The following is a 26,556-nucleotide window of genomic DNA, read 5'->3' on the forward strand; positions in this document are numbered from 1 at the left end:
CCTGGGTGAAGCTTCTGGCTCCTGGCTTTGGCCTGGCCCAGCCCTGGCCATAGCAGCCATCTGAGAGGAGTGGACCAGCAGATGGAAGATCTCTGTCTCTGTCTCTCCCTCTCTCTCTGTAACTCTGACTCTCAAATAAATAAATAACTCTTTAAAAACAAAAAAAGAATTTGACAGGAAAGGGAGAAATCCTGGGGAACAAAAAACGCCTTTAGCTAAAGAAGAAGTGGGATCTCTTGTAACAGAACGTTTCATCTCCAAAACGTGTGTTTCCATGTGTGGTCCAAATGAAGGTTTTATTTAATTCTTTGTAAAAAAAAATTAAAGTTCTATATTTTCAATGTGCACAGGACTTTGTAGAAAGCATGCTGATACCATCTGAACCTATGTGATCATTTAACACCTGTGCCACCGGTTTTTGGTGGTGGTGACAGTGTTTAATCCATTCAACAGAGGCTGTAGAACAACTCGCCATATAGGAGAAGACCTAGGACGGGAAGTAGGTATTCTCCTAAAGAGCGAGAAAAGGCTACTATCGCCTGAAGTCGACCCACAGCATTTCAGTAAGGCCGGTTCACTTACAGTTAGCCCTTAGGAAACTGGCCTTTTGAAGGAAGGAAGTCCAGAAAGGAAGGGCTTTGTCTTCTCTCCCCACTGCCTTACAGCCAGGCCCTATGGTGTGTCCCTCCTTCACCCCTAAATCCTCGGAAAAGCCACAGATGCTCATGACAAAACTCATGTTAGCAACTGCACTTCTATGTCAGGATTAAAATTGAACAGCAATCCCCACCTCATTCCAAATCCTGGTTGTCCCCAGCTCAGGCCTTTCCTGCAGTGATGGGAGGAGGGAACAGGCTGCTCCATTTCCTCACTTCCTCCGTCTGCTCTGTGTGCTGGATGGCGCCAGGTCTCCAGGCAGGGAGAAGCTGCTACAGGAAGCAAAGCCAATCTCCCTGTGGTCGACTATTAGGGAAGGCATTCAGGCCATCATGCCGTTACCTCCTGCTATGGCAGAACCCAAATTCTGGCTGCTTCACAGCACACATCTGTGGGTTATTGGGCGGCTTTGGGTATACCCCACATTGCACAGGTCCATGATGCAAACAGCACATTAGCTCCTGCAGCAACCTCCCTCCAACTACCCACCACACACCACTTCCCCAACCTGGTGTCCTCACGGCTGTAGTTCCTTTGCACTAGCAGCCTGCGCTGTTGGCTGGAGTCACAACACCATGACTCAGGCCCAGCTACCGCTCCCATGTCAACATGGGCCCCAGGAAATTCAGGTACTTTTGTCATGCCTCTAATGGGAGGGCAGGTCACAGCCGCTGCTTCCTGTCTCTCATTCAGCTATTGTGGGCTGCCCAAGCCAACCTCTCTCTGAATTCTCCAGGTGGGAAGAACTCATCTGTGCATTCAACAGGTATTTGTTAAACACCCATATTTGCTAAGCACTGTTTACTGGTCCCTAGGTTCACGATGCCCCCTCGACCCCACCCCACCCCAACTGCAGGGAGCACTCACTGAATTGCTCTCAGAACTCGCACATCGCACCCCATCTGCTGCACCCAACGTGTGCACGCCCATTCCTGTGTAGTTTTCAAACTGGGGGTGGGACGCTGGAAAGGACCCCAAGCAATCTCCCCGTGGTCTGAACTCTCCACTTAATGCATCTCTCAGCTGTCTCTTGGACACAGTTTTCCAGAGGTGAATAATACGGATGGATAGTTCCTGCTCTCTTTCTTCTCCTTTATTAAGTACAGTCTGGCTTGCCTGGTCCCTCTTTTTGAAACATAGGAGCATCTACTGCCTCTTAACCAAAATTCTAAGGCAACCAGAAAGTCCCATTGAGTATCCAGGAACATATACATTTGGATCTGAGTTTCCTTGGCAAGCAGGCACGTCATGTCTTTCACCTCATCACCAACTGACCAAGGCCATATCTTCCATTTCTATAGTTTGCACGTTCATGGATTTAGCCAACTGCACACAGAAAATAGTTTAGGGAAAACTGCATCTGTATTGAACATGTACAGACATTTGTCTTTATTCCCTGAGCAATACTGTATAACAATTATGTACATAGCATTTATATTACACACGTATAAGAGTATAAGAAATAATTTAGAGATGATTTAAAGAATCCTGGGAGATGTGCATAGGTTACATTGAGCTTCTGCAGAATTTGGTATCTACAGGGGTCCTGAAACCAGTTCCTCATGGATATCAACGGATGACTCTACACACATTATTGTGCCATGAGTCCTCACAGGTTAATGAAATATTTGTGTAGCAGGGTCAAATATTAAACAAGTGCACATATGTTTGAAAACACTTTCTTACATTCAGTAACTGGAATAATTTTTTTTGCAAGCCCTGGTGATGAACAGGATGGCACAGCTCACCTGAGATCCATGAGGACCCACAGGGGGCTGCAATAACCAATGTGGGCTTCTCTGAGGTTGGCTGGTTCCTTGGTGCCATAAGCCACATATACCCCTGCTTACCAGGAATCTGCTTAGGAAAAGAGAGGGGAGAGGAAAGGTCCCAGCTGCCTGAACATTTACTCAAAAAATACTGTTTCAGTGTGACAAGGAATGTTGAAACCAGAAGAGACTGAGGTATCGATCATCAGGAAAATGGGCACCATCTTTGCCCCCCCAGCTCAGCTGAACGAGGCTTTCATTAAGGCATTCCTGAAGGCATGGGGACAGTGGAGACACGTCCAGACGGTAGCCAAACCACAGTGTCTATCAGAGTCCTAGCAAATGGGAGTTTCTTAAGTCAGACTTCCTGGTTTTAAGTTTGCACATCACTGTTTTCAGTGCCTTGTGTTAATTTCATATTAAAAGCAGCTCTAATGTTAGCCCAAAAAAGTCCCCGCTTGCTCTTCTCTGTGGGCCATTCCAGATAAGTCTGCTGTGCCATGAGAGCCCTCAGCTTATGAAACTTGCTGGGGATGCTGCTCTGTGGAATGGGCTCCAGCAAGATCAGGATTAAGTTATTGGATCCTTTATGGAAGAGATTGTGGTGAGCAAAGTAGAGCTCATAATGGCACCACTCACTCTGGACAAAGTTGGGAGACAAGACAAAGATGGACTTGTAACTCTTCTCAATGCAGTTTATGATGTTTTCCACAATGCTCTTGCCAGGAACAAAGTCTCTCTCATGGAGGCAAACCCGGATATCTTCTTTTTCTAGGTTGGGTACTAATTCACTCTTCACCCACGCAGAATCATGCTCACTGTATGAAATAAAAGCATGGAACTGGAGATTTCTTTGGAGTTCCACTAGGGGGATGTTCCGAGCCCTGTGCCGGGCCTGGGTCCACTGACACACCATCCTCAGATACCAGGGCACGTCCAGGTAGACGCAGAGGCAGGTCACGGAAGCAGCCACCAACAGCACGGTGGCCCCAATGGTGACCATCAGCAGGGCTATGTTGCAGGATAACTGAGATACATGAAAGTCCTTGAGCAGGGTTCCCTTGTAGCCTTCTGGGTAGGCACACTTATAGGAATCAGGCCAGCCCTCCGCCACCTCACTCGATAGCTGGCCCATACTTTTGATGAACTCTCTTAGCTCGCATGTACAGTGGAATGGATTGCTTCCCGCTTTTATTGACGTAATCTTCTGGCAGCTCTGGAAGAAATGAGCTGATGGATGGGACACTGCGTTGTGCTCAATGATCAGCAGAGAGAGGCTGCTGAAGGGGCCACACCCAGGGAGGTCCACGAGGGAGTTGAGAGCAACATTGAGTTCTTGCAAAGCCTCCAGGTGGGTGACATCTTTAGGAATGGCCGTTATTCTGTTATTGTGGAGATCAAGCACCTTGACCTTGGGAGGTAAACATCTGAAAACAGAGTCCGTAAGTGCATTGGAAGACAAATTTAACACCTGTATACTCCCAGCCCAAGTGCAGTTTTCCTCATGTCTCCCAGATCCTAAAGAATTCCTGCTAACATCCAGTGTTTCCAGAGACGGCATATCCTTAGTCATGAGACCTACTTTGATGAGATCTTTTAGCCCATTCTTTTGTAAGATAAGCGTCTCCAGTCTAACCAAAGTGGAACATTTTTGAAAAATACTATCTGTGAAGACATTCTGGGTAAAGTTCAAGAACTGGAATGTGCTTGGTGCCTGGGGACAAAGCATGTGTACAAAAGGTGTATCAGATATGGTTAACATCCTGATGTTCATCTCGGAAAACACCGTGTACAAGGCTTCCTGTGAAAAAAGAAAAACTCGGTTTGTAATATGTTCTATTTTCAAAGCTTTCAGTGCCGTTCTAGAATAAGTAAAATGTTCTTTGCTGATTTTTTCTATTATTGTTAAGTTGTAAATATTGAGATATTCCACGGGCTTGGGCCAAAGGTATTGAAAAACTCTAACCAAGCATCTCCAAGTTGTTTCCATGTGATTGAGGGTAAAATTCAATAAGGTTGGCCCTCTGGTGAGTTCTGATAAAAATTTAATTAAAATTTGACAGTTCTTATCGTTCAATTTAATATTGGTCAGTTGTAAGCACCCTAAAGTATTCACTGCTATTTTCACTTGGACAGAGAATAAATTATCTGGGCAAAAAACAAGGTGAAGTGTTTTTGTGTTCAGAATTTGAAGACTTTCTGTCTCACTTTCTTTCACATGATACCGTCCTAAGTCCAGAAGGAGGTAGTTCAGCTGCAGGTGAACAATTGGAAGCAGATCTGATTGTTGTAACTTTGTGGCACTGAAGCCCAAGAAATTCAGCTGTGTCCAGTTGCCAAATTCTTTGCAGATGGGTGGGACATCGAAGTCATTGAATGACAGGTCCAAGTGCTTGAAACTCACAACAGGATGGCAGGTTAGCTCCCGCAGCCGATTGTGAGATAAGTCCAAATATTCCAAATCCTGGTTGAACCTGAAAATGCTAAAATCCAGTCGCTGGAGTCGGTTGTGGGAAAGTTTCAACATTTTCAGCCTTGACAGAAAGCTGATGTCAGAGGCCTGAAGCTCTGATATGTAGTTGTGAGATACATCTAAGGCTCTGGTTTTTGGTGGCAGGTCTTTTGGAACATGAGTAAGACCTTTTTCTGACATGTCTGCCGCAAATTCACGTTCCTCAGACAGCTGAATTATGGTTCCCATGATTAAGGTCACGATGCAAACAAAACGCAGGTTTCCAATAGGTTCTTTGTCTTGGTGCATGATGTGGTAGCTATCCCGAGGGGCTGCTGTTGTTCCTCAGAGAATCTTCAAATGAATGCAGCTTCTAGAAATACAATATGTATTATTAAGGCTGAAGAGTGTACGATTACTCTCAAACCTCCACTTGCCAAACATAAAATCTCAATGGTTTCTTCGCTCTCTATTGTAATTTTAACTTAACATGATACCCCCCCACACACACCGCCGCCCCCAGTTATGCAGCCTGCTGGTGCCAGAAGCAGCAATACAGATATTGCTATCAAAGCCTTGGGGTTGCGTGTTCTGACCTGTCTGGTGGTCACTGAGGACCCCCCTCTGGGCCTGGCTTGCGTCATATAATCGCACACCTCTGATCTTTTTCAGGGATGGAGCAGCCTCTTGGACAGTGTTTGTTGAAAGCGCTTAAAGGCAAATTTGCTAGCTGCAGCCACTTGGAGCAAGGAGTTCCAAGTGGAGCAACCAGAAAACAAACCAAAAAGCCAGGGAAGGAAGAGGCTGAGAAAGGAGATACACAGAAGGCGGGCTTTGGAAAGTTCCAGGTATACCAGGGAATGTAGACGTCCGTTCACACGCCCAGAGTGGGACACAGAGAAGACCTGGGCAAATCCTGACCTTGCATCTCTGGCTGATTTAAGCTCCACGCAAGCAGAGAGTGAAGGTTAAGGCAGAGTTGTGAACAGCCTAGAGCAGCAATGAACAGGTGCTCCAACACAGAGCCAATCTGCAGACAGCAGATTCCGTTTCTTGAAGTTTTGTTTGGGTTTGGTTTTGCTCCAGGTGTTTAAAGAAACCTCAGATCACTAGCTGACTACTATGCTAAGAGAACAGAATTTAATGACTACATATGAACAAAAGCATAGTCTCCAAAAATAGTTTAGAAAAGTCACTAAACAAGCTACCAACCACAGCAAGCCCTAGGGAGGGGGAGACTGATTTCTAGAGGTTGCCTCACTATAATACTAAGAATGCCTGCTTTTAAAAACTATTAGACATGCAGTGAAACAAAGTATTGCCTGTTTACAGGAAATAAAAGGAATTTAAAAAACAAAGAGAATGGACACCACCCAGCATTAAGACTTACTGTAATAAACAAACAAAAAAACCTATAAAAACAAAAAAATTAAAAAATGAAAAAAATTATAAAAAAGAAGAAAAAAATATTAAAATAAAAACAAAAAGAAAAAGCAAAAAAAAGAAACAAATAAAAAATTGTAAATAAAAAATAAATTTTAAAATACAAAAAGAAATGAAATATAATTAAAAAAAGACTTACTGTAAAGCTACTGTAATCAGAACAGTGTGATATTGGCAAAAGAACAAACAGATCGATGGACCAGACTAGAGAGCTCAGACGTAGACTGGCACAAATATACTGAACTGAGTCTTGACCAAGGAGCAAAGACAATTCAATGGAGGAAGGACAGTCATGCAACAAATGGTCTGAAACAACTAAATATCCACATGCAAAACAAACGAACAAAAAAAAAAACACATAAAAATTAGCTCACAATGGATCTAGACATAAGTGTATAATGCAAAACTATCAAACTTCTAGGAAATAGCACAGAGAATCTAGCTGACACTGGGTTTTTTAGACCCCACATCAGAAACACAATCCATGAGCGAGTATTTAGCCAATTGGTTAAGATGCCCACGGCCCATGATCAGAGTGCTTGAGTTTGGTACCATCTCTGGCTACTCCAGTTTCCTGCTAGTGCAGACCCCCGGAGGCAGGGGTGATGGTTCAGACAATTGGGTCCCTGCCTCTCACACGGGAGATTGAGTTTCTGGCTCCTGGCTTCAGCCCAGATCAGCCATTATGGGCACTGGGGGAGTAAACCAGCATATTGGAGCTTACTTGCTCACTTGCTCTCTCAAGGTTTTTTAAAATGTATAATCCATGAAAGAAAAAAATGTTCAGTTGGATTTTGTTAAAGTGTTCTGCTTTACAAACAATACTAAGAGCATGAAAAGACAAGCCACTGATTGGGAGAAATTATTTCCAGGGGCCACCATTGTGGCGTAGTGGGTAAAGCTACCACCTGTGACACCGGCATCCCGTATGGGCACCTGTTCAAGTCCCAGCTGCTCCACTGGGAGCCAGTTCCCTGCTGGTGCACCTGGGAAGACAGTGGAAAATGGCCCCAGTCCTTGGGCCCCTGTACCCACATGAGAGACCTGGAAGAAGCTCCTGGCTCTTGCCTTCAGACTAGCCCAGCTCTGGCCACTGCAGCCACTTGGGGAGTAAGCCAGCAGATGGAAGACATTCATTCTCTCTCTCTCTCTCACTGTCTAACTCTGCCTGTAAAAAAAAAAAAAATGCATGGGTTCGAGTCCAGGCTCCAACTTTCTGCTAATGCGCACCAAGAGAGGCAGAGGGTGATGGCTCCAGCAGTTGAGTTGCTGCCACCCCTTGGGAGACTTGGGTTGAACTACAGGCTTCTGGTTTCAGCCAGGCCGAGCCTCAGCGGTTGTGTTGTAGCCATTGAAGAATAAACCAGCAGATGGGAGGTTTCTCTCTCTCTCTTGCTCTCGCTCTCTCTCTCTTAACACAAGTCTCCAGGGTTCATGAAGCATTTACTGAAATTATTAGGTTAAATACATTATTAAAATAAATATCCCAAAACAGAAATTATAAAAGTCCTATTTCCAAAAGAAACTTTCTATATCACTTTTTGAAATGTTTTAAGTAACTTCTGGATCAAGAAAAATCATATTTTCTTTCTTTTTTTTTTTTTTTTTTTTTTGACTGGCAGAGTTAGACAGAGAGACAGAGAGAAAGGTCTTCCTTTTCTGTTGGTTCACCCCCCCAAATGGTCGCTGCGGCTGGTGCACTGTGCTGATCCGAAGCCAGGATCCAGGTGCCTCCTCCTGGTCTCCCATGCGGGTGCAGGGCCCAAGCACTTGGGCCATCCTCCACTGCCTTCCCAGGCCGCAGCAGAGAGCTGGACTGGAAGAGGAGCAACCAGGACAGAATCCGGGGTGCTGGCGCCACAGGCGGAGGATTAGCCAAGTGAGCCATGGCGCCGGCTGAAAAATCATATTTTCAAATACAAACATTAAAAATTATGAGAACCAAGAGGGTGGTGTGATATGCTTCTTCCTTTTGCCCTAAATTCCTGAGATGACCAAAATTATAAAAATAGAAATACTGAAAATTTACACACAGACACACAGAGGGAGATCTTCAAAAAGTTTATGGAAAATGCACATTATAAAAACACTATGCATGGGTTTCCAATTTGTTGCATCAAAAACTGATCTTTATTTCTGCTTTTCCATGAACTTTTGGAAGTACCTTGTATGTCAGTGCATACACACACACACACACACACACACAATGCACAGACAAGCAAGAAGAGAAGCCCTTAGGAGACTGAGACTAAGAGAAGCCTCTGACATCCAGAGGAAGATTGGACCATGACGGAGAGAACACTGACCCCTCAAAGCTCTTCACTTCCTCATCCCCAGAGCTTATGAATATGCCATGTGATATGGAAAGGGGAATTAACTCTGTGGGTGGAATTATGCTTGCTAATCAGCTGACCTTAACAATAGGAATATTATCCTGGACTAGTTAAGTGTGCCCAATGTAACCACAAGGGCCCTTACGTGAAAGGGGGAGGCAGAAGAGGAGAGCAGAGTGATGTGTTTGGAGAATGACTCCACCCACCATTGTTGGCTTCAAGATCGAGGATGGGGGTTGTGAACCAGGGAGCGTGGGCAGCTTCCAGCAGCCCAGGAAGGTGAGTCAATGGATCCCACTCCCTGCAGCCCCCAGAAATAATGCAGCCTTACCAACCCCTTGATTTTAGCCCAGCAACACCTATGTTAGACCTCCATCCTGCAGAACAGTAAGATCCAAAATGTATGCTGCTTAAATGACTATGTAATTTGTGACAGCAGCAATAGAAACTTAACACTGCGTGGTTTGATCCACCCTCCCAGCAAGGAGGTTGGGAAAACAAATCAACAAGCACTTTTAGAAGGAGCCTTAGATCCAGTCTGGGTTGCACAATCAAAAAGCATGACACAAGTGAACACTGTGATAAAAGGAAACAAACTCCGGTTGAGAGAGAAGTTAATATCCAAGGAAACAGACATACAAGAGCGATAGACATTTATAATAGCTATCCTCAGAAAGAGGCAAGATGCTAAAAAAGAAAGGAGTAGGAATCATGAAAATCAAGAACTTAATAATGGAAATGGAAAACGCATTGGATAAGTTGAATTGCAAAATGTCACTGCTGATGAGAAAATTACAACCAAGAAGAAGACTTTTCCCAACACTCAGCACAGTAGGCTAAAAAGATAGACCATATAAAAGAAAGGCTAAAAGAAAATGGAAGATAAGTTCATATTTAAATTCCTAGAAGATGGACTCCAAAAGAAATTGACTCCAAAAAACAGAGATGCAAGAAGGAATACCTACCAAAGGAAGTGAAATTTACTGCTAAATTTCAGTAAGTATTGATAACAAAATTTTTTAATAAGTATCTGGAACTAAAATTGCGAATGATAACAAGAAATTTGGCATGTCTGGATTGTGGGAGGAAAGGGGGAGGGTACACTGAAAGTGTGTTAAGATCCTTGCCTGGTATATGGAATATTACACAGTGGTAAAAAAAAAATGAAATCCTGTCATTTGCAAAAAAAATGGATGCAGTTGGAAACCATTTTACTTAGTGAAATAAGCCAGTCCCAAAAAGACAAACGCCATATGTTCTCCCTGATCTGTGGTAACTAGTAGAGTACCTAAAAGGTAATCTATAGAAGTGAAATTGACACTTTGAGATGCGATGATTTTTTTTTTTTTTGACAGGCAGAGTGGACAGTGAGAGAGAGAGACAGAGAGAAAGGTCTTCCTTTTGCCGTTGGTTCACCCCCCAATGGCTGCCGCAGCAGGCGCGCTGCGGCTGGCGCATTGCGCTGATTCGAAGCCAGGAGCCAGGTGCTTCTCCTGATCTCCCACGCAGGTGCAGGGCCCAAGGACCTGGGCCATCCTCCACTGCACTCCCGGGCCACAGCAGAGAGCTGGCCTGGAAGAGGGGCAACCGGGACAGAATCCGGTGCCTCAACCGGGACTAGAACCCGGTGTGCTGGTGCCGCAGGCGGAGGATTAGCCTAGTGAGTCACAGCGCCAGCCAATGCAATGATTTTTAACAGCCCTTGTCTCAACTGTTGAGGAACAGGTTTTTTCCCTTCATACTATTTGTTGAACTCCTTACTTAGTGTAGGGTTAATCTTAGGTGTATAAAGCTAATTGGAAACAGATCTTTGTAAACAATATTGGTAATGGGGGTGGGGAGGAAGAAGGATGGGAGTGCAGACAGCAGGGAGGGTAGGGTGGGAAGAATCACTGTGTTCCTAAATTTGTATATATGAAATGCATGAAGTTTATATATACCTTAAATAAAAGGTTTCTAGGTTAAAGAAAAAAGAGAGAAAGAGGGATCTTTGCCTGGGAGGAAGCTTCAGATACCAATTGATGCACAATGTTATTTGAAAAATATGTTTCAGTATGTGAAGAGTAATTGGAAAATACAAATGAAAAGAATAAATTCCAGTTATTGGAGGTAGGAAGATAAATAGAAGGTCAGAATTAAGAAACTCCAAACAATCTATGTCCTGAAGGAATAATAGCCAATGAGTAATTAGGATGTTGATGGGATTGTAAAATTAGTCTATTGATAGTCAATCTATGACAATAATACATCAATATGTCAAAGGAAAAAAATGAGTATCTCCATAGATGTTAAAATTTATTTGACAAAATACAGCACTAATTCTTGATCAAAATGCAACTGAAATTAAACTAGACAGTTAAAAGGTATGAGTATACTGAAAACTTGATAAGGAATATTTAACTTCAACCAATATCACACCCCAATGCTTTCCCATTGAAGTCAGTGCCATGGATGCACACTGTTATTTAACACTGTTCTTCCTAGAAATTCTAACCATTGTAATAAGGACAAAAATGGAAGGAAGAAATATTGGAAAGGAGAAGTAAAATTTTTTCTCTATTTTTTACATTATGTGATTACCAATGTGGAGAACTCAAAAGAAGGCATTGAAAACTGATGGTACCCAGAAGAGAATACAAAAGAGAGAGCAGCACAAAATAAATTATCTTCTGAAAAAGAACTCTAATTTTCCAAAAATAGCAGGTCATCACATAAATTATAGCATATTCATATAACTACTGTTATAAATGACCTTTAAAAATAATGAAAATCTAATTCTTTGAAAGCATGTTTACTATCTACATGTGTGTGACAAAACAGTTTATTTTTACAATATCAAAGTAAATATATACACACACACGTGGAAAATTTAGTAAGGTATATGTCAAGTTATTAACAGTTAATATCTTGGCATGGTAATATTATTGGGGGTTTTGTTTTTCCCTTAGTTCTTTTATCTATGTTTTCCAAAATGTCAGCACCAAAATTAAATAGAACGTATTATTTGCTCAGATAATTTACAAAAATATCAGTAGCCAATAATATAAATAATGTCCAATCTCATCAAAATAAAACTGTGTATTTAAACACAATAGCATGTAAGGTCTACATGAAACTGGTAATTTTGCATTGCAATTCAGTTTAGACAGACCCAGTGTCTAGAGATCATTGAATAATGAGAGTGAGCAGACTCAGGGTTCTGAGATGGGGCACACCTTAGATATTATTAAGAAATGAATGCTAGATTTATAATAGTTTTATTTGGTTATACAGGAAAATGTTCTTTTTTGGGCTGCAAAATAAAACATTTAGGAATAGAATGTCAGAGTATAATTTATTAAAACATAAAAGATATAGTGAATTTCTTACAAGATTTCTTTTAGGGCATGATTTTTTTTTCACCTACAAGTTGGGGAAATTTAAAATAAAAATTCCCAGTGTTGGGGGATGGGAACTAAAGCCAGAACTCACATTTACTTTGTAGGCAGGAATGAAAAATTCGCACAATCCTGCTAACAGATCATTTGGTCATTTATATGAATTCCTTTAAAACATGCCTGCCTTTACTTTAGCAATTCCATTTCTAGGAATATTCTAAAGGAATAATCAGAGATTCACACACACATACACCCACACACAGTCTATGAGGGTGCTCAGAAAATGCTGAAAAATTGGAAAACCTGATTTCCAGTGTGGACCACGGTTAAATCAATTGTAGTATACTCACAACATGAAATAACACGCAACTTCAAATATTGCACTCTGAAAAAAACTGCACTGTAATTTTTTTTTTGACAGGCAGAGTGGACAGTGAGAGAGACAGAGAGAAAGGTCTTCCTTTGCCGTTGGTTCACCCTCCAATGGCCGCCGCACCTATCCGAAGGCAGGAGCCAGGTGCTTCTCCTGGTCTCCCATGGGGTGCAGGGCCCAAGCACCTGGGCCATCCTCCACTGCACTCCCTGGCCACAGCAGAGAGCTGGCCTGGAAGAGGGGCAACCGGGACAGAATCCGGCGCCCCGACCAGGACTAGAACCCCGGGGTGCCAGCGCCGCAAGGCGGAGGATTAGCCTAGTGAGCCGCGGCGCCAGCCTAGCACTATAATGTTAAGTGAATAGAAGAATATAAAGCTGCATGTGTGGTAGGACTCTCCTATATATATGCACAAGATACACACCTTAGGGGAAAAAAAGAATGTGAAGAAATATACCTAATGCTAACAATGATTTTCTCTGAAGCATAGATGGATGTAACTTCCTTTTTTACACTTTCAAATATTTCTGAAATTACTAAGTTGAGCATGTTTTATAATCTCAAAAGTTTATCTCAACCTTTATTTTTAAACACTGGCAATGTAAAAAAAATTTATAAAGAAACACGTTTGTAAATTATTTGGAATACAAATACATACAAGAGGACTTCAAAAAGTGCATGGGAACAGAATAAAAGAATAAATTAAAATGTATTAAAAGATAAATTAAAATTAATTCATTAAAAGATAAATTTAGGGGCAATCATCTGGCCTAGTATTTAGATGCCCTTGTCCCAGATTTGACCTGGGTCCTATTTGCAGCTCCAGATCCTGCCAATATGGCATATCTTGGCCAATATGCCAAAACTCCAGCTTCCTGCCAATATGGACACTGGGAGGCGGTGGTCCTGGCTCAAGTAATTGGGTCCCGGCCACCCCTGTGGGACAGCCAGAGTGAGTTCATTGTTCCCGTCTTCTACCTGGTCCAAATGCCCTGGCCATGGTGGGCATTTGGAGAGCAAACCCAAGGCAAGGAGCTTTCGCTCTCTGTCCATCTGTTTCTCAGCCTGTCAAGTAAATAAATAATATTTTAAAGAGAATTAACAGCAAAAATTCGGTGGTTTTTTTGTGCATCACATGAATATAGGGAGGAAAAAAAGGCCAGATGAAACAAGGTTTATTTCAGTGAAAACAATGGTGAATAGGACTTAGAAAAATTAGAACTACAAGGGAGACCAGGAAACAGCGTTGGGGAGGTAAGCGTAGCAGAGACTGCATAACCAAGTTGACACACAGGTAGGCGAGAGAAACAGAGCTTCATTCGTCAGACTGTAGGTGAGAGAGCTGCTGGGCCCTGCGTGGCTGGAAGGTTGAGGGGTCTGTCCCCGCCCTTCCCTCTGTTGAATACGTGCTTTCCCAGAGTTCACCCTGTGCCAGTGCCGTGCTGGGCACTAGGTGCTGGGATGTGCGTGGGACGGGAACCAACATAATTCCTCCTTGCAAAAAGCTTCCGAATTAGCGACACATACAGACCAAAAAGCTATTATCACGTGACGGGGAGATGGAACACACGTCCTATTAAAAAAAAGGTAACACGTGACCAGTGCTAAATCAGTGGTGCCAACTACTGTAAGTACTACCGACAACAAAGAACCAGATATAAGAGAGAAAACAGAGCAGGCCAAAGCAGGAGAAAGGAATAACTCAAGTTAGTTTTCTTTCCCTCGCACATGTTCCCGGTTGTTTCAGATCTGCCAAAACCACATCACGTGTTTTGTTTTGTTTTGTTTTGTTTTGTTTTGTTTTCACTGTCGGGTGCAACTCATGTTTTAAAAAAACACAAAATCATTTTGCAAAGATTTCAAGGAAATGTTACCTGTTTCCTACGTAATTGTTAGTATTTTCCTGCCATCCTTTGAAAAAGTGTTGTCACTTATCAAGTGTTCTTTTTAAGAAGAGAAGTAATACCTAATTGCACAGAGAAGTATGTGCTTGCCCAAAACAAGCCCTTAGGAAAGCAGTGCCTTAGAAACGGTTTGGTGCCACCTGCCGGTCCTTCCTGCAATTACGCCCAAATTGAAATTTCTCTCTCTTTTTTTTTTTTTTTAAATTTTTTTTTTTTTTTAATTTTTGACAGGCAGAGTGGACAGTGAGAGAGAGACAGAGAGAAAGGTCTTCGTTTGCCATTGGTTCACCCTCCAATGGCCGCCGCGGCCGGCGCACTGCGGCCGGCGCACCGCGCTGATCCGATGGCAGGAGCCAGGAGCTTCTCCTGGTCTCCCATGGGGTGCAGGGCCCAAGCACTTGGGCCATCCTCCACTGCACTCCCTGGCCACAGCAGAGAGCTGGCCTGGAAGAGGGGCAACCGGGACAGAATCCGGCGTCCCGACCGGGACTAGAACCTGGTGTGCCGGCGCCGCAGGCGAAGGATTAGCCTAGTGAGCCATGGCACCGGCGAAATTTCTCTTTCAAAGGTGGTAAGCAAAACAGGTTTTTCTGGGCTGCAAACGAAACCAGTAATCCAATGTGTAAATTCACACGAGCAAACAGCTTATGAAAATTTCAGTGCCAAGGAAAACATTTTTTTCCATGGTAATATTTATTGAACCTTTTTTTTTTTTTTTTTTTTTTTTTTTTTTGACAGGCAGAGTGGACAGTGAGAGAGAGACAGAGAGAAAGGTCTTCCTTTGCCGTTGGTTCACCCCCCAGTGGCCGCTGCGGCCAGGTACTTCTCCTGGTCTCCCATGGGGTGCAGGGCCCAAGCACTTGGGCCATCCTCCACTGCACTCCGGGGCCACAGTAGAGAGCTGGCCTGGAAGAGGGGCAACGGAGACAAGAACCCGGTGTGCCGGCACCGCAGTTGGAGGATTAGCCTATTGAGCTGCGGCGCCGGCCACTACCAAGTAATTTTTAAGCATTATTTTAACTGAGTGGCATACTTTAAAATAAACCTAAGTCCACTTTGTTTTCTTTTTTTTTTTTTTACTTTTAGAGAGAATACTTCTATTTGTCATTTTACTCTCCAAATGGCCACAACAACTGGGACTGGGCCAGGCAGAAGCCAGGAGCTGGGAATTCAATCTAGGTTGACCAAGTGTATGGCAGGGAGCCAGCCAGCTACCTGAGCCATCACCAGTGCATTAGGAGGAAGCTACGGTGAGGAACTGGAACTGGGAATGAAACCCAGGGACGCTGATGTGGGACACAGGCATCTCAACCAGTGGCAGCCAACTATCTGCCTCAACACACGTGGCTTTTTTCAAATCACCTTTTCCAGGTCAGCTTAGCAGTTGATACACATTGAGCCACACCTAGAAGGAACTGCCTCCTGTTTCCCCACATTCTCATCCATATTCAGTATTATTAGATATTTTTAATTCTGAAATAATAACACTAAGATCCCATGGGGCTAATTTATTTTTTTTTTTTTTTAATTTTATTTTTTTTTTTTTGGACAGGCAGAGTGGACAGTGAGAGAGAGAGAGACAGAGAGAGAAAGGTCTTCCTTTTGCCGTTGGTTCACCCTCCAATGGCCGCCGCTGCAGCCGGCGCACCGCGCTGATCCTGGCAGGAGCCAGGAGCCAGGTGCTTTTCCTGGTCTCCCATGGGGTGCAGGGCCCAAGCACCTGGGCCATCCTCCACTGCACTCCCTGGCCATAGCAGAGAGCTGGCCTGGAAGAGGGGCAACCGGGACAGAATCCGGCGCCCCAACCGGGACTAGAACCCGGTGTGCCGGCGCCGCAAGGTGGAGGATTAGCCTATTGAGCCACGGCGCCGGCCCATGGGGCTAATTTAATGATGACTTTTCTAAAGACCACTTTGAATGACTTTAGAATGATATCGACAAGGGTTGACATAAAAAGAGAGTGTCTGGTTAACCAAGAAAATTCAGTAGCCAAGTGCCCCTGCGCCCCAGAATTCTCACTTAACTGAGGTTCTACAAAGAACTGAACCCATGAGCTCAACAGTCCCCAAATCCCAATGCCTCCTATCATCTCATCTTTACAAAAAACAAGCAAAGACCCTGCAATTGGAGACTTAGAGACAGACATCCGGGTAAGAACGACTTCTGCTTTCCGGAGGAGCGAAAGGTCAGCTCCTTCCTGCTTGCTCATCCTTACTCACCGAACCCATCCGGAAGTCTGCACAGGAGCAGGGAGCCGAGGGTGTGCAAGGAGACAGCTGGATCGCAGCTGCAGTCTGTGCCACTGACAAGCCAGATGTGCGGAGTAGGCAGAAGGACGGGGCCAGCTGTGGCTCCCAGGGGACTTCAGGCAGCACCGGCCTGAAGTCCCAAGAAGACACACACATGCACACTCACTTCACTGCAGATCTGGTCACGTGGCCTGGGTGTCGTGAGGGTGTTGCATAATCAAGGTGACGTTAGGGAACAAGGAGAAAAACCATTCTTGAGGCTCTCATAAACCTGAGAAGTGCCTTAAGGGGAAGACAAAAACCCACAAAAAAAAAAAAAAAAAAAAAAAAAAAAAACAGATACTAGCAGAGACACCATGGCAGCGGAACAAAGAAACACGACTGGGCTGAACTCCTCCCGGGGCCACTCAGTAAGCGTGTGGCTTTGGGCAATTTGCTAAACCTCCCTGCGACTCCGTGTATTCATCCACAAAGCGGGAGTGCTGGCTATGAATATACGGTAGCTGAAACGGGGACCGACGCAGAAGAGAAGTCACGCTGATCAGGGGTTGGGAAGTCTATGCAAGCTACGCGCTTCCATACGCTGGCGTGCAGAGACTCCAAGCAATACCGCTAAGTGAAGCAAAGCTTGGTCGGCAGCAGGCGTTGGGCACGGGCATTAAGACACTGTTTGGCAGACCTGCATTCCATATCACTGCATCTGGGTTTGAGTTCCAGCTCCACTTGCAATTCCAGCTTCCTTGCTAGTACACACCCTGGTAGGCAGCAGGGGACAGCTCACGAACTTGAGTCCCTGCTACCCTGGCTTCAGCTTGCTCCAGCCCTGGTTGTTGCAGGGAGTTGGGGGAGTGAGCCAGCTAATGAGAGAGATCTAATCTTTCTCTTTCTCTGCCTTTCAAATAAATGAAAATGAATAAATAACTATTTTCTAAAAAAGAAAAGCAAGCAGTAGGTCATTATGGGGACTATGACATCATCTGCAGAAAAGCCGCCACATCTTTACCTGGGTTACCGTCTTGTTCTGAGCACTTGGCAAGTTTTAGCTCAGTTAATCCTCAGAAAGGTGCCACGAGCTAAGTACTGTCACCATCCACACTCAGCCCAGGACAGGAGCAGTTAGGTAATGGCACTGCTGGGCAGATGTGGGGTTAGGGCTTGAACCCAGGCAGTCTGGCCCCTGTGTGCACAATCATCAAACCATGGTGCCTTTGGCGATGCACCCGGAGGAGACACCCGGCGAGGAGCAGGCCCTCTGAACAGGCGGGGGTTGAGGCATGGCAGTCACTGGGACCACAGGAGCCAGAGAAGGCATAGCCCTGCCTACGCCGCGATGTGGGTTTCTGGCCTCCAGAGCTGCGAGCAAGGAGACTGCTGCTGCCCCAAGCTATGTGGACAAAGGAGGTTGAAGAATCTTACCTTTGAGCTGGCTCTGTTGCATAGCGGGTAAAGCCCCTGCCTACAGTGCCGGCATCCCATATGGGCGCTGGTTTGAGCCCCAGCTGCTCCTCTTCCAATCCAGCTCTCTGCTATGGCCTGGGAAAGCAGTAGAAGATGGCCCAAGTGCTTGGGCCCCTGCACCCACATGGTAGACCCAGAAGAAGCTCCTGGCTCCTGGCTTCAGATCAGCACAGCTCCGGCCATTGTGGCCAATTGGGGAGTGAACCAGTGGATGGAAGACCTCTCTCTCTCTGTCTAACTCTGCCTCTCTCTAACTCTGCTTTTCAAATAAATAAATAAATCTTTAAAAAAAAAAAAAAAGAATGTTACCTTTGAGCAGAGCTGAGGAAGTGGTTTTTGTTCACCATTTTACATCCCTTTATCCTGTTTGCATTTTGTACTAGGCACAGGGATAACTTTAATTCTTTAAAACCAGTGCCACAAGTGTACAAGTAAAATAATCTAGTCCAAGGCCAGCAAATGCACTGTTCCAATAGAAGCATAAACAAAATGCTGTTTTTGGTGATTTTTATTCTTTTAAAACCACCTTTATCTTTTCCCAAAAAATATAAATAAATATTAGTGGGTACCAGTAGCTTTTTCTTTTAAAAAAGTTATTTATTTATTTATTTGAAAGACAGAATTACAGAGAGGCAGAGAGAGAGAGAGAGAGAGGTTTTCTATCCGCTGGCTCACTCCCCAAGTGGCCACAATGATCAGAGCTGTGCCACAGAGCCCGCCCCCACCAGTGGCTCTGAAATGAGTTCTATGACAGTTAGCAATATCATAAAATGCACAAAGCATAGAGTAAGACTGATGAATGTTTATTTATTTTCATCTACTTGAAAGGCAAAGTGACACAGAGAGAGAGAGACAGAGAGAGAAGAGATCTTCCGTCCACAGGTTCACTCCCTAAATGGATGCAACAACCAGGACTGGACCAGTCTGAAACCAGAGCCAGGAACTCCATCTTGGTCTCCCTTATGGGTGGCAGGGGTCCAAGCATTTGAGCCATCTTCCACTGCCTTCCCAGGCCCATTAGCAGGGAGATGGACGGGAAGTAGAAGTTCCAGGACTCGAATTTGTGTATTAAATATTAACATTAAAACTAAATTTGCCTCCAAGTTAAAAAGACAAGCCACAGACTGGGAGAAGGTATTTGCAACACACATAACCATAAAAGAGTTGCTATATAACTAGGTAACATATAATAACGGGTCAAGATTCCCTACAGAGCAGTACAAAAATGACTGACTAACCGAGCGGAGAGAGGGGAACGAGCAAAGGTACAAACATACGGATAACAGAGAAGGGGCAAAGCAACAGCTCAAAGAGATGAAGAGGTGTGCGTCCCCACAGAAACGCAAGGAACCAGGACCCACCACCAGAGACACCGCTGTACACCCACCGCTGACATGGACTAAATTGAAAACAGCTAATCACAGCCGCTGTTGATCAAGACATGAGGAGCTCGCAAACAAGTCCAGATATTCAGCTTTAAACGGCCTGAGAGGAGCCAGGCGTGAGCGTTGTTTTATGTTTTCAAAGGCTTCCATCCCAAACCAACCCCGTGAGCATCAGGACCTGTACCCGCTCCTGAGCACAGCGCCCTCTAGTGGGCTTTTTTTCTCAGGCCGCCCCAGGGTCTACAGAGTGGTGAAGATGTCCTCGATGCCCCCCAGTGACTAGCAGATCACTGTACCTTCCTTCCACCCTCGAAACCTACCTCGTCGGTTGTAGTTATCTGCTAAACCCCATCATCCCGTGGAGTATTTTAGCACCGCCCCCAGTCCAGTACCACCCATTCATACTTCTAGCGACTGCAAGACCTCTGCAGAGACTCGTCCACTCCCCTGACACTCTGTCTCTGGATGATCTTGTCCTGCTAGCACCTCAGCCATGCACCCCCTTATTATAGCCTAGGTACCATCTCCGGTGGCTGCACCGCCTGCGTCATCTCCATTGCCAGCATCCCACCTCCCAGGCTTTGCCTCTGAGGCCAACCATTCCCCAGCCCCACTGCTGACCCAAAAGATCAAGGCCCAGCCCTTTCATCTACTACTATTCTGCATTCACTCTAAGCTCCCTCACTCCTCTCTCCACGTCCCAGGTAAATCCAACTACACTGAGCCTGAGTGGCTAATCAGAGCTGGAGGGAATATTTCCATGTGCTGACTGCCTCACTGGAAATTCATGACTGGGTTCCAGCCTCAAGAGGGAGCAGCGCTGGCGCCGCGGCTCACTAGGCTAATCCTCTGCCTTGCGGCGCCGGCACACCAGGTTCTAGTCCCGGTCGGGACACCGGATTCTGTCCCGGTTGCCCCTCTTCCAGGCCAGCTCTCTGCTGTGGCCCGGGAGTGCAGTGGAGGATGGCCCGAGGGCTTGGGCCCTGCACCCATGGGAGACCAGGAGGAAGCATCTGGCTCCTGGCTTCAGATCAGTGCAGCGCCAGCAGTGGCAGCCATCTGGGGGGTGAACCAACGGCAAAGGAAGACCTTTCTCTCTGTCTCTCTCACTGTCCACTCTGCCTGTCAAAAAAAAAAAAAAAAAAAAAAGAGGGAGCAGCAATTCTGCCAACCACTCTTCCACACCCTTCCCTCTCTTGGACACTTCCAATCTCTCCTTCCTTCCTCACCCTGGCTGATGCTTCATTTCCACGAAGAAAATAGATGTCGTAGAAGAACATCCCCCAGACTCTACCAGCCTATCTGCACCTTCTGTCCTTCTCAGTGAACTCTAGGTCAAGAGCCAGTCCATTTTCTGTGGCTATCACAAAATCTCTGTGGCTGGTCCAATCAGCATGGTGCTGGCCTCTTGACAAGGGCCCCCTGGCTATGTCACAACATGGCAGATGGCATCATGGCGAGGAGCACATGCAGTTGTGAGAGATCACCAGGTTAGACAGGAAGCCAGGGGCCAGGTTCACCCTTTTTTAAGCAGCCTGCTCTTGTATAGGGCAGCACCCCAATGGCCTAGGCCCACCTAGGAAGGCCCACCTCTACACTGCCTCACTGGGGACCAAGCTCCCAGCCCACAAACCCTCAGGAGAGATGGTTCAACCCTACCCAAACCATAGCATCCTCTTTCCACTGCATCAGTTTTCTGCTCAACACCTTTCCTTATTATTCCAATTAGCACACAACGCTACAATTTTTTTTTAAATTCCACAATTTTTTTAAAGTCCTTCCTTTGAACCCAAAACCTCCTCCCCCTGTTTACTCCAAAACCCATGGAAGAGCTGTTTTACCCACTGTCTCTAATTAATCTCTTCCCATTCTCTCAAATCCACTTCAGTAAGGTTTCCCTCCCCACCACTCAAGAGAAATAGCTTTTTTCAAGGTAACTAAATGACCACCATATTCCCAATGGTTGATTTTTCAATTTTAACCTCATTGAAACATCAGCAGCATTTAACACAGTAGGAAGATCTCGAAAAGTTTTCTTACTTGTTTCTTGGGCCCCCACGCTCTCCCTTCCCACTCTCCCCCCCACCCTGATTTTCCTAACTCATTGATGTTCCTTCCCAGGCTCCTCTGGGTCCCCCTTATCTCTCTGACATGGAACACCCAAAGCTCAGTCTGCAGCCTCTTTGTTTTTTCAGCCCATGCTCCGTCATCCTGGTCCATGACTTGAGAGCCATCTATTTGCTTGGACAGTCTCCAGCCCAGACTCTCACACCTACCTCCCTGCTAAACCATTCTTGTTGAAAACCAAACACTTGAATACTCACTGCCTCACTCCCAGAACTGCCTCTTCTCCACCCTTCCTCATCTCTCTCTCTCTCTCTCTCTTTTTTTTTTTTTTTTTTTTTTTGACAGGCAGAGTGGACAGTGAGAGAGAGACAGAGAGAAAGGTCTTCCTTTGCCGTTGGTTCACCCTCCAATGGCTGCCGCGGCCGGCGCGCTGCGGCCGGCGCACTGCGCTGATCCGATGGCAGGAGCCAGGTACTTATCCTGGTCTCCCATGGGGTGCAGGGCCCAAGCACTTGGGCCATCCTCCACTGCACTCCCGGGCCACAGCAGAGAGCTGGGCTGGAAGAGGGGCAACCGGGACAGAATCCGGCACCCCGACCAGGACTAGAACCCGGTGTGCCAGCGCCGCAAGGCGGAGGATTAGCCTAGTGAGCCGCAGCGCCGGCCGGATGCCTCTTTTTTTTTTTTTTTTTTTTTGTGACAGGCAGAGTGGACAGTGAGAGAGAGGTCTTCCTTTGCCGTTGGTTCACCCTCCAATGGCCGCCGCGGCCAGCGCGCTGCGGCCGGCGCACCGTGCTGATCTGAAGGCAGGAGCCAGGAGCCAGGTGTTTTTCCTGGTCTCCCATGGGGTACAGGGCCCAAGCACCTGGGCCATCCTCCACTGTACTCCCTGACCACAGCAGAGAGCTGGCCTGGAAGAGGGGCAACCGGGACAGAATCCGGCGCCCCGACTGGGACTAGAACCTGGTGTGCCGGCGCCGCTAGGCGGAGGATTAGCCTAGTGAGCCGCGGCACCGGCCCGGATGCCTCTCTTCTTCCTCGGAGCGATTGGTGACTCCTTTCTCTTCTGCTCAAACTCTATAGCGAGTCCATAAGCAAACTGTGCTGGGCTTTTCTCACACCCCTTCCACTCCGGTGGCAGTGAAAGCCATCTTCATCTCTCACATGGATAACTGCCATGACCCCCTAACTGGCCTCCCTGTCTCCACCAATCCCTCCACTCGCCCATCACATGCAAACATCCCAGCTAGATGAAGGTGCTAGAAATACACTACAGCTCCTACTTGAAAAGCTGTAAAACTTCCCTTCTCCTCTAAAGTAGGGACCTCCAATCCCAAGTGAGGCTTGCAGGGCACTGACTCCACCTGGCCTCTCTCCTCTCTGGCCTCATCTCCTTCCACTTGGCCTCACCACACTGTTCCCACACTGGTCTTGAAGTTCACTCTGCCCAAGATTGTCCCCTGGTGCCACCACTGCTCACTCCCTTCCTTCCCTAAATGTCCACTGGGATGTCCTTTCATCACCCAGGCCTGCCCTCAGCATAGCTGTGCCCACTCAGCATTCCCGACACCCTGCAGACTCCACACCCTTCCTTATTCCGCTGCTGACAGGTTGTCTTGTTAAGGTCTGTCTCCTTCTCTACCAAATGTGAGTTCTTGCTTCGATCCTCCTTGTCTTCCAAGTTCCTAGAGCAGTACTTGGTGCAGAGTTCATGCTTTTAGAAGTTCTGTCCAATAAATGGCTGGACCACAATAAAAGGCAGTTTGCCAATGTGTGGTAGAGGTGGCCCAACAGTTCCATTTCTGGGACACAAAGGGGGTCAGTGTCTGGCATAGTGGTTAAGACCCTGCTTGGGATGCCCACATTCCTTATATCGGAGTGCCTAGATTCAAGTTCCAGCTCCCAATTCCAGCTCCCCGCTAGTGCACACCCTGGGAGGCAGCAGGGAAAGGTTTAGGTGGTCCTCATGTGAAGGAGTGGCATTGAGCTCCTGGCTCCTGGCTCCAGCCTGGCCCAGGCCCAGCTGTCAGAGGCATTTGGGGAGTGAAGCAGGGGATGAAAGACCTCTCTCTCTCTCTCTCTTTCTCCCTCTCGCTCTTTCTCCCTCCCTCCCTCCCTCCCTCCCTCTCTATAAAAATACATAAATTAATTAAATAACTGAATTTTAAAAAGAAAATACATACAAAGATATCCACAGCTATTTAGGTGTAATTGAATGAAATATGAAACATATCAAGTGTCCATCAGTTGAGGTATGGATAAATCATGGCATATTCATACAATGAAATACTATAAAGACTTTGAAATGAATGTCCCAGAACCACAAATGTGGACATGGATGATTGTTAAACCCGCATGGGAGACCAGGAGGAAACACCTGGTTCCTGGCTTCGGATGGGCGCAGCGCGCCAGCCATAGCGGCCATTTGGGGGATGAACCAAGGAAAGGGAGACCTTTCTCTCTGTCTCTGTCTCTCTCACTGTCTAACTCTGCCTGTCAAAAAAAAAAAAAAAAAAAAACCAAAAAACAAAACCATAATGTTGAATAAACAAGTGTACGGAATGTCATTTATAAAATTTGAAAACATTGAAAAACAACCCCAGGTAGGTTTACAGGTGAGGATCTGTGCAGAAAACATGAAGAATCATGGGAGGGGAATATTTCACAGCAACCTCAGGACAATAGCTACCTGCAGGGAAGGTGACACGTGCGAGCGACAGGGCTCCAGACTTACCTGTAGCATTTTTTTCTTTTAAAAGAAGGCTCTAAAATACAAGCAAAAGAAAAAAATGTTAAATCTAGGTGTCGTTCTAGTACTTTTTACTAAGAACAAATAAATGCTAAGTATTTTTTTTATTCTCCACTTTTCTATTTATTTAAAAAAAACTCCAGGATCATTTAAATAGATTTTAAAAGCTTAAGTTGCATGGAAACCACATGTCTGAAGTAAAAACCTGCTAGGCCTGGAAGCAGTTCCATTTCAGCCAAGGACATGATTTGTAACCGGCACAAACAAAACAAAACAGCAAAAAAGCCCTTTGTTGTTAGGACTGCTTGGTTGCTACTGCTTATTGGGTAGGTGTGATTTGGGCCAAAAGATAAAAGGAATCAATCCCTTTAAACGGGGGATGTCTTATTAGGCTGCTGCCATTTGGCAGGGCAGAGACAGGAGATGTGGCCAAGACGCTTGCTGTCTGTCTGCAGGCAGGTACAGAAGCCCCAAGCAGGGCTGTTGTTACTGATGGCACACCCAACACACCTGTTACCCCTGGACCACAGCCTGCTCACAGAACCGGAAGGCATGGTACAGAGGGCTGCGCTCTACCTTAGAGGTGGAAAACTGAGCCCCAGAAGCCAAATGTTAGCATTCTAAACCCTGGCATAACTCAAAAAGGTTGCTAGCCATGTGGAGCAATTTCCACCCACACTCACACCAAGTAATCTTCCAGATTTTCTGTGAATAGACAACAAATATTGATTGGCTTCGTTTTTGAAGTTTAATATGGAAAAGATAATGAAGGAATTGGAAATGATCAGTAAGAAGATGATTGAAGACACTTGATATGGACTTACTACAAAGTATAACACGGGGGCCGGCACTGTGGCATTAGGGTTTAAACTGCTGACTGCCATGACAGCATCCCATATGGGCGCCACTTTGAGACCCGGCTGCTCCACTTCTGACTCAGCTCCCTGCTAATGCACCTGGGGAGGCAGAGGGAATATGGCCACTGCCAGCCATGTGGGAGGCAGGTGGAGTTCTGGGCTCCTGGCTTTGACCTCGACTGTTGCAGCCACTTGGGGAGTGAACCAGCAGATGGCAGATCTCTTTTTCTCTCTGTCTGCCTCTCACTCTTAACTCTACCTTTCAAATAAAAAAGAGAGAGAGAGAGAGATCTTCCATCCACTGGTTCACTCCACAAATGGCAAGCTTAACCCATTATGCCACGGTGTTGGCCCCAATAAAGAAATCTTTAAAGTATATACATATATATTATATATATATATAATTTAGGTCTTAGAAGAGTGGCTTTGATATGTATTCACCAAGGAAGATGGAATATAAGGAGGGGAAAATGCACAAAAATATGTCAATATCTGGCCATTTCTATTAAAAGCAGCCCAAAGTCTGTGTGTGTGTGTGTGTGTGTGTGTTAATCCAAGGTTAGAAAAGCCACAGTAGAATCCACCTACTATTTAAATATGGTAGTGCTATTGGAGGGGAGAGAGCAAAGCCATACTTCTTTTAAATATTCTGATTGGTGATTTTTTTGAAAGGAGAGCGTGCGGTTGGGGAGAAAGAGGAGAACCAGGCCGTGGGCAGGTCCCCTGGAAGCACTTCCCCCGACTCTCCCGAAGCGCACGCACTGACAGGAATGGCTCACACACACGCGCGCATTCCCACCGAGCACTGAGTCACAGAAGGAAAGCACACGGGTTCCTTCCATGCCAACAAAAACTTTCAGCGGCTGCAGCATGTGACAGCTCCAAGTCCCGGTGCTTTCTCCGCCAGCCACTTACTGCGGGTCACTCAGCTCGCTCCGGCGCCGGTCCCGGTCCATGCACTTGCCCGGCGGGTGGTTTACCGAGGCTGCACTCGCAGACGCGGGTGTCCTGCGCCACGGCGAATGCCCGGGGGCTTTGACCCACACTCCGCACCCAGCCCTCTACAGGTGTTCAGTGGCCGTCTGCGTCTGCAGCTCCTGACACTCCCACCGACCAGCTAAGGAGGCAGCGCCGAGGCCACTGGCGCTCGCTGACCTTGCACTTGAACTTGACTCTTCCCCGTGGAGACTGTCGATTTTCTTGGCGCTTCCAAAAGAAAAGGCATCGGCGAATCCCGAAACCCGCCTGGGCCGGACTGCACTCACCCCCGGCCGGGCCCAGTGGCGCAGAGCCTGGACAAGCACAGCTGCCCAGCTGGCTGGGAAAGCGCAGCCTGGGGCCCGCCCCGCCGGGACCAGGGAGCTCTGCCCAGGTCAGGACGGGGCGGGGCGCCTGGGGGCGGGGCCTCTCGGCAGGCCGCGGGGCGGGGCAGGGCTCTCGGGGGCGGGGCCTCTCTGGCTGGCCGCGGGGCCGGGCAGGGATC

The 26,556-nt window shown here is 46.3% G+C and overlaps 1 protein-coding gene across 4 annotated transcripts; it reads right to left on the minus strand.

Moving 5' to 3' along the window:
* Positions 1-2,000: 2,000 nt before the first annotated feature.
* TLR6 (toll like receptor 6) lies at positions 2,001-26,448 on the minus strand. 4 transcript variants are annotated; one of them, XM_008275040.5, is made up of 3 exons: positions 25,989-26,448; positions 24,202-24,232; positions 2,001-5,251 (listed from the first exon to the last, which is right to left on the minus strand). In XM_008275040.5, the coding sequence occupies exon 3, from the start codon at positions 5,185-5,187 to the stop codon at positions 2,800-2,802; it is 2,388 nt and encodes a 795-aa protein (XP_008273262.3). In that variant the 5' UTR covers positions 5,188-5,251; positions 24,202-24,232; positions 25,989-26,448; the 3' UTR covers positions 2,001-2,799.
* Positions 26,449-26,556: the final 108 nt, after the last annotated feature.

Source organism: Oryctolagus cuniculus, chromosome 2 (genome assembly GCF_051225735.1).
Source record: "Oryctolagus cuniculus isolate XC-2025 breed Fujian yellow rabbit chromosome 2, ASM5122573v1, whole genome shotgun sequence".
NCBI lineage: Eukaryota > Metazoa > Chordata > Mammalia > Lagomorpha > Leporidae > Oryctolagus > Oryctolagus cuniculus.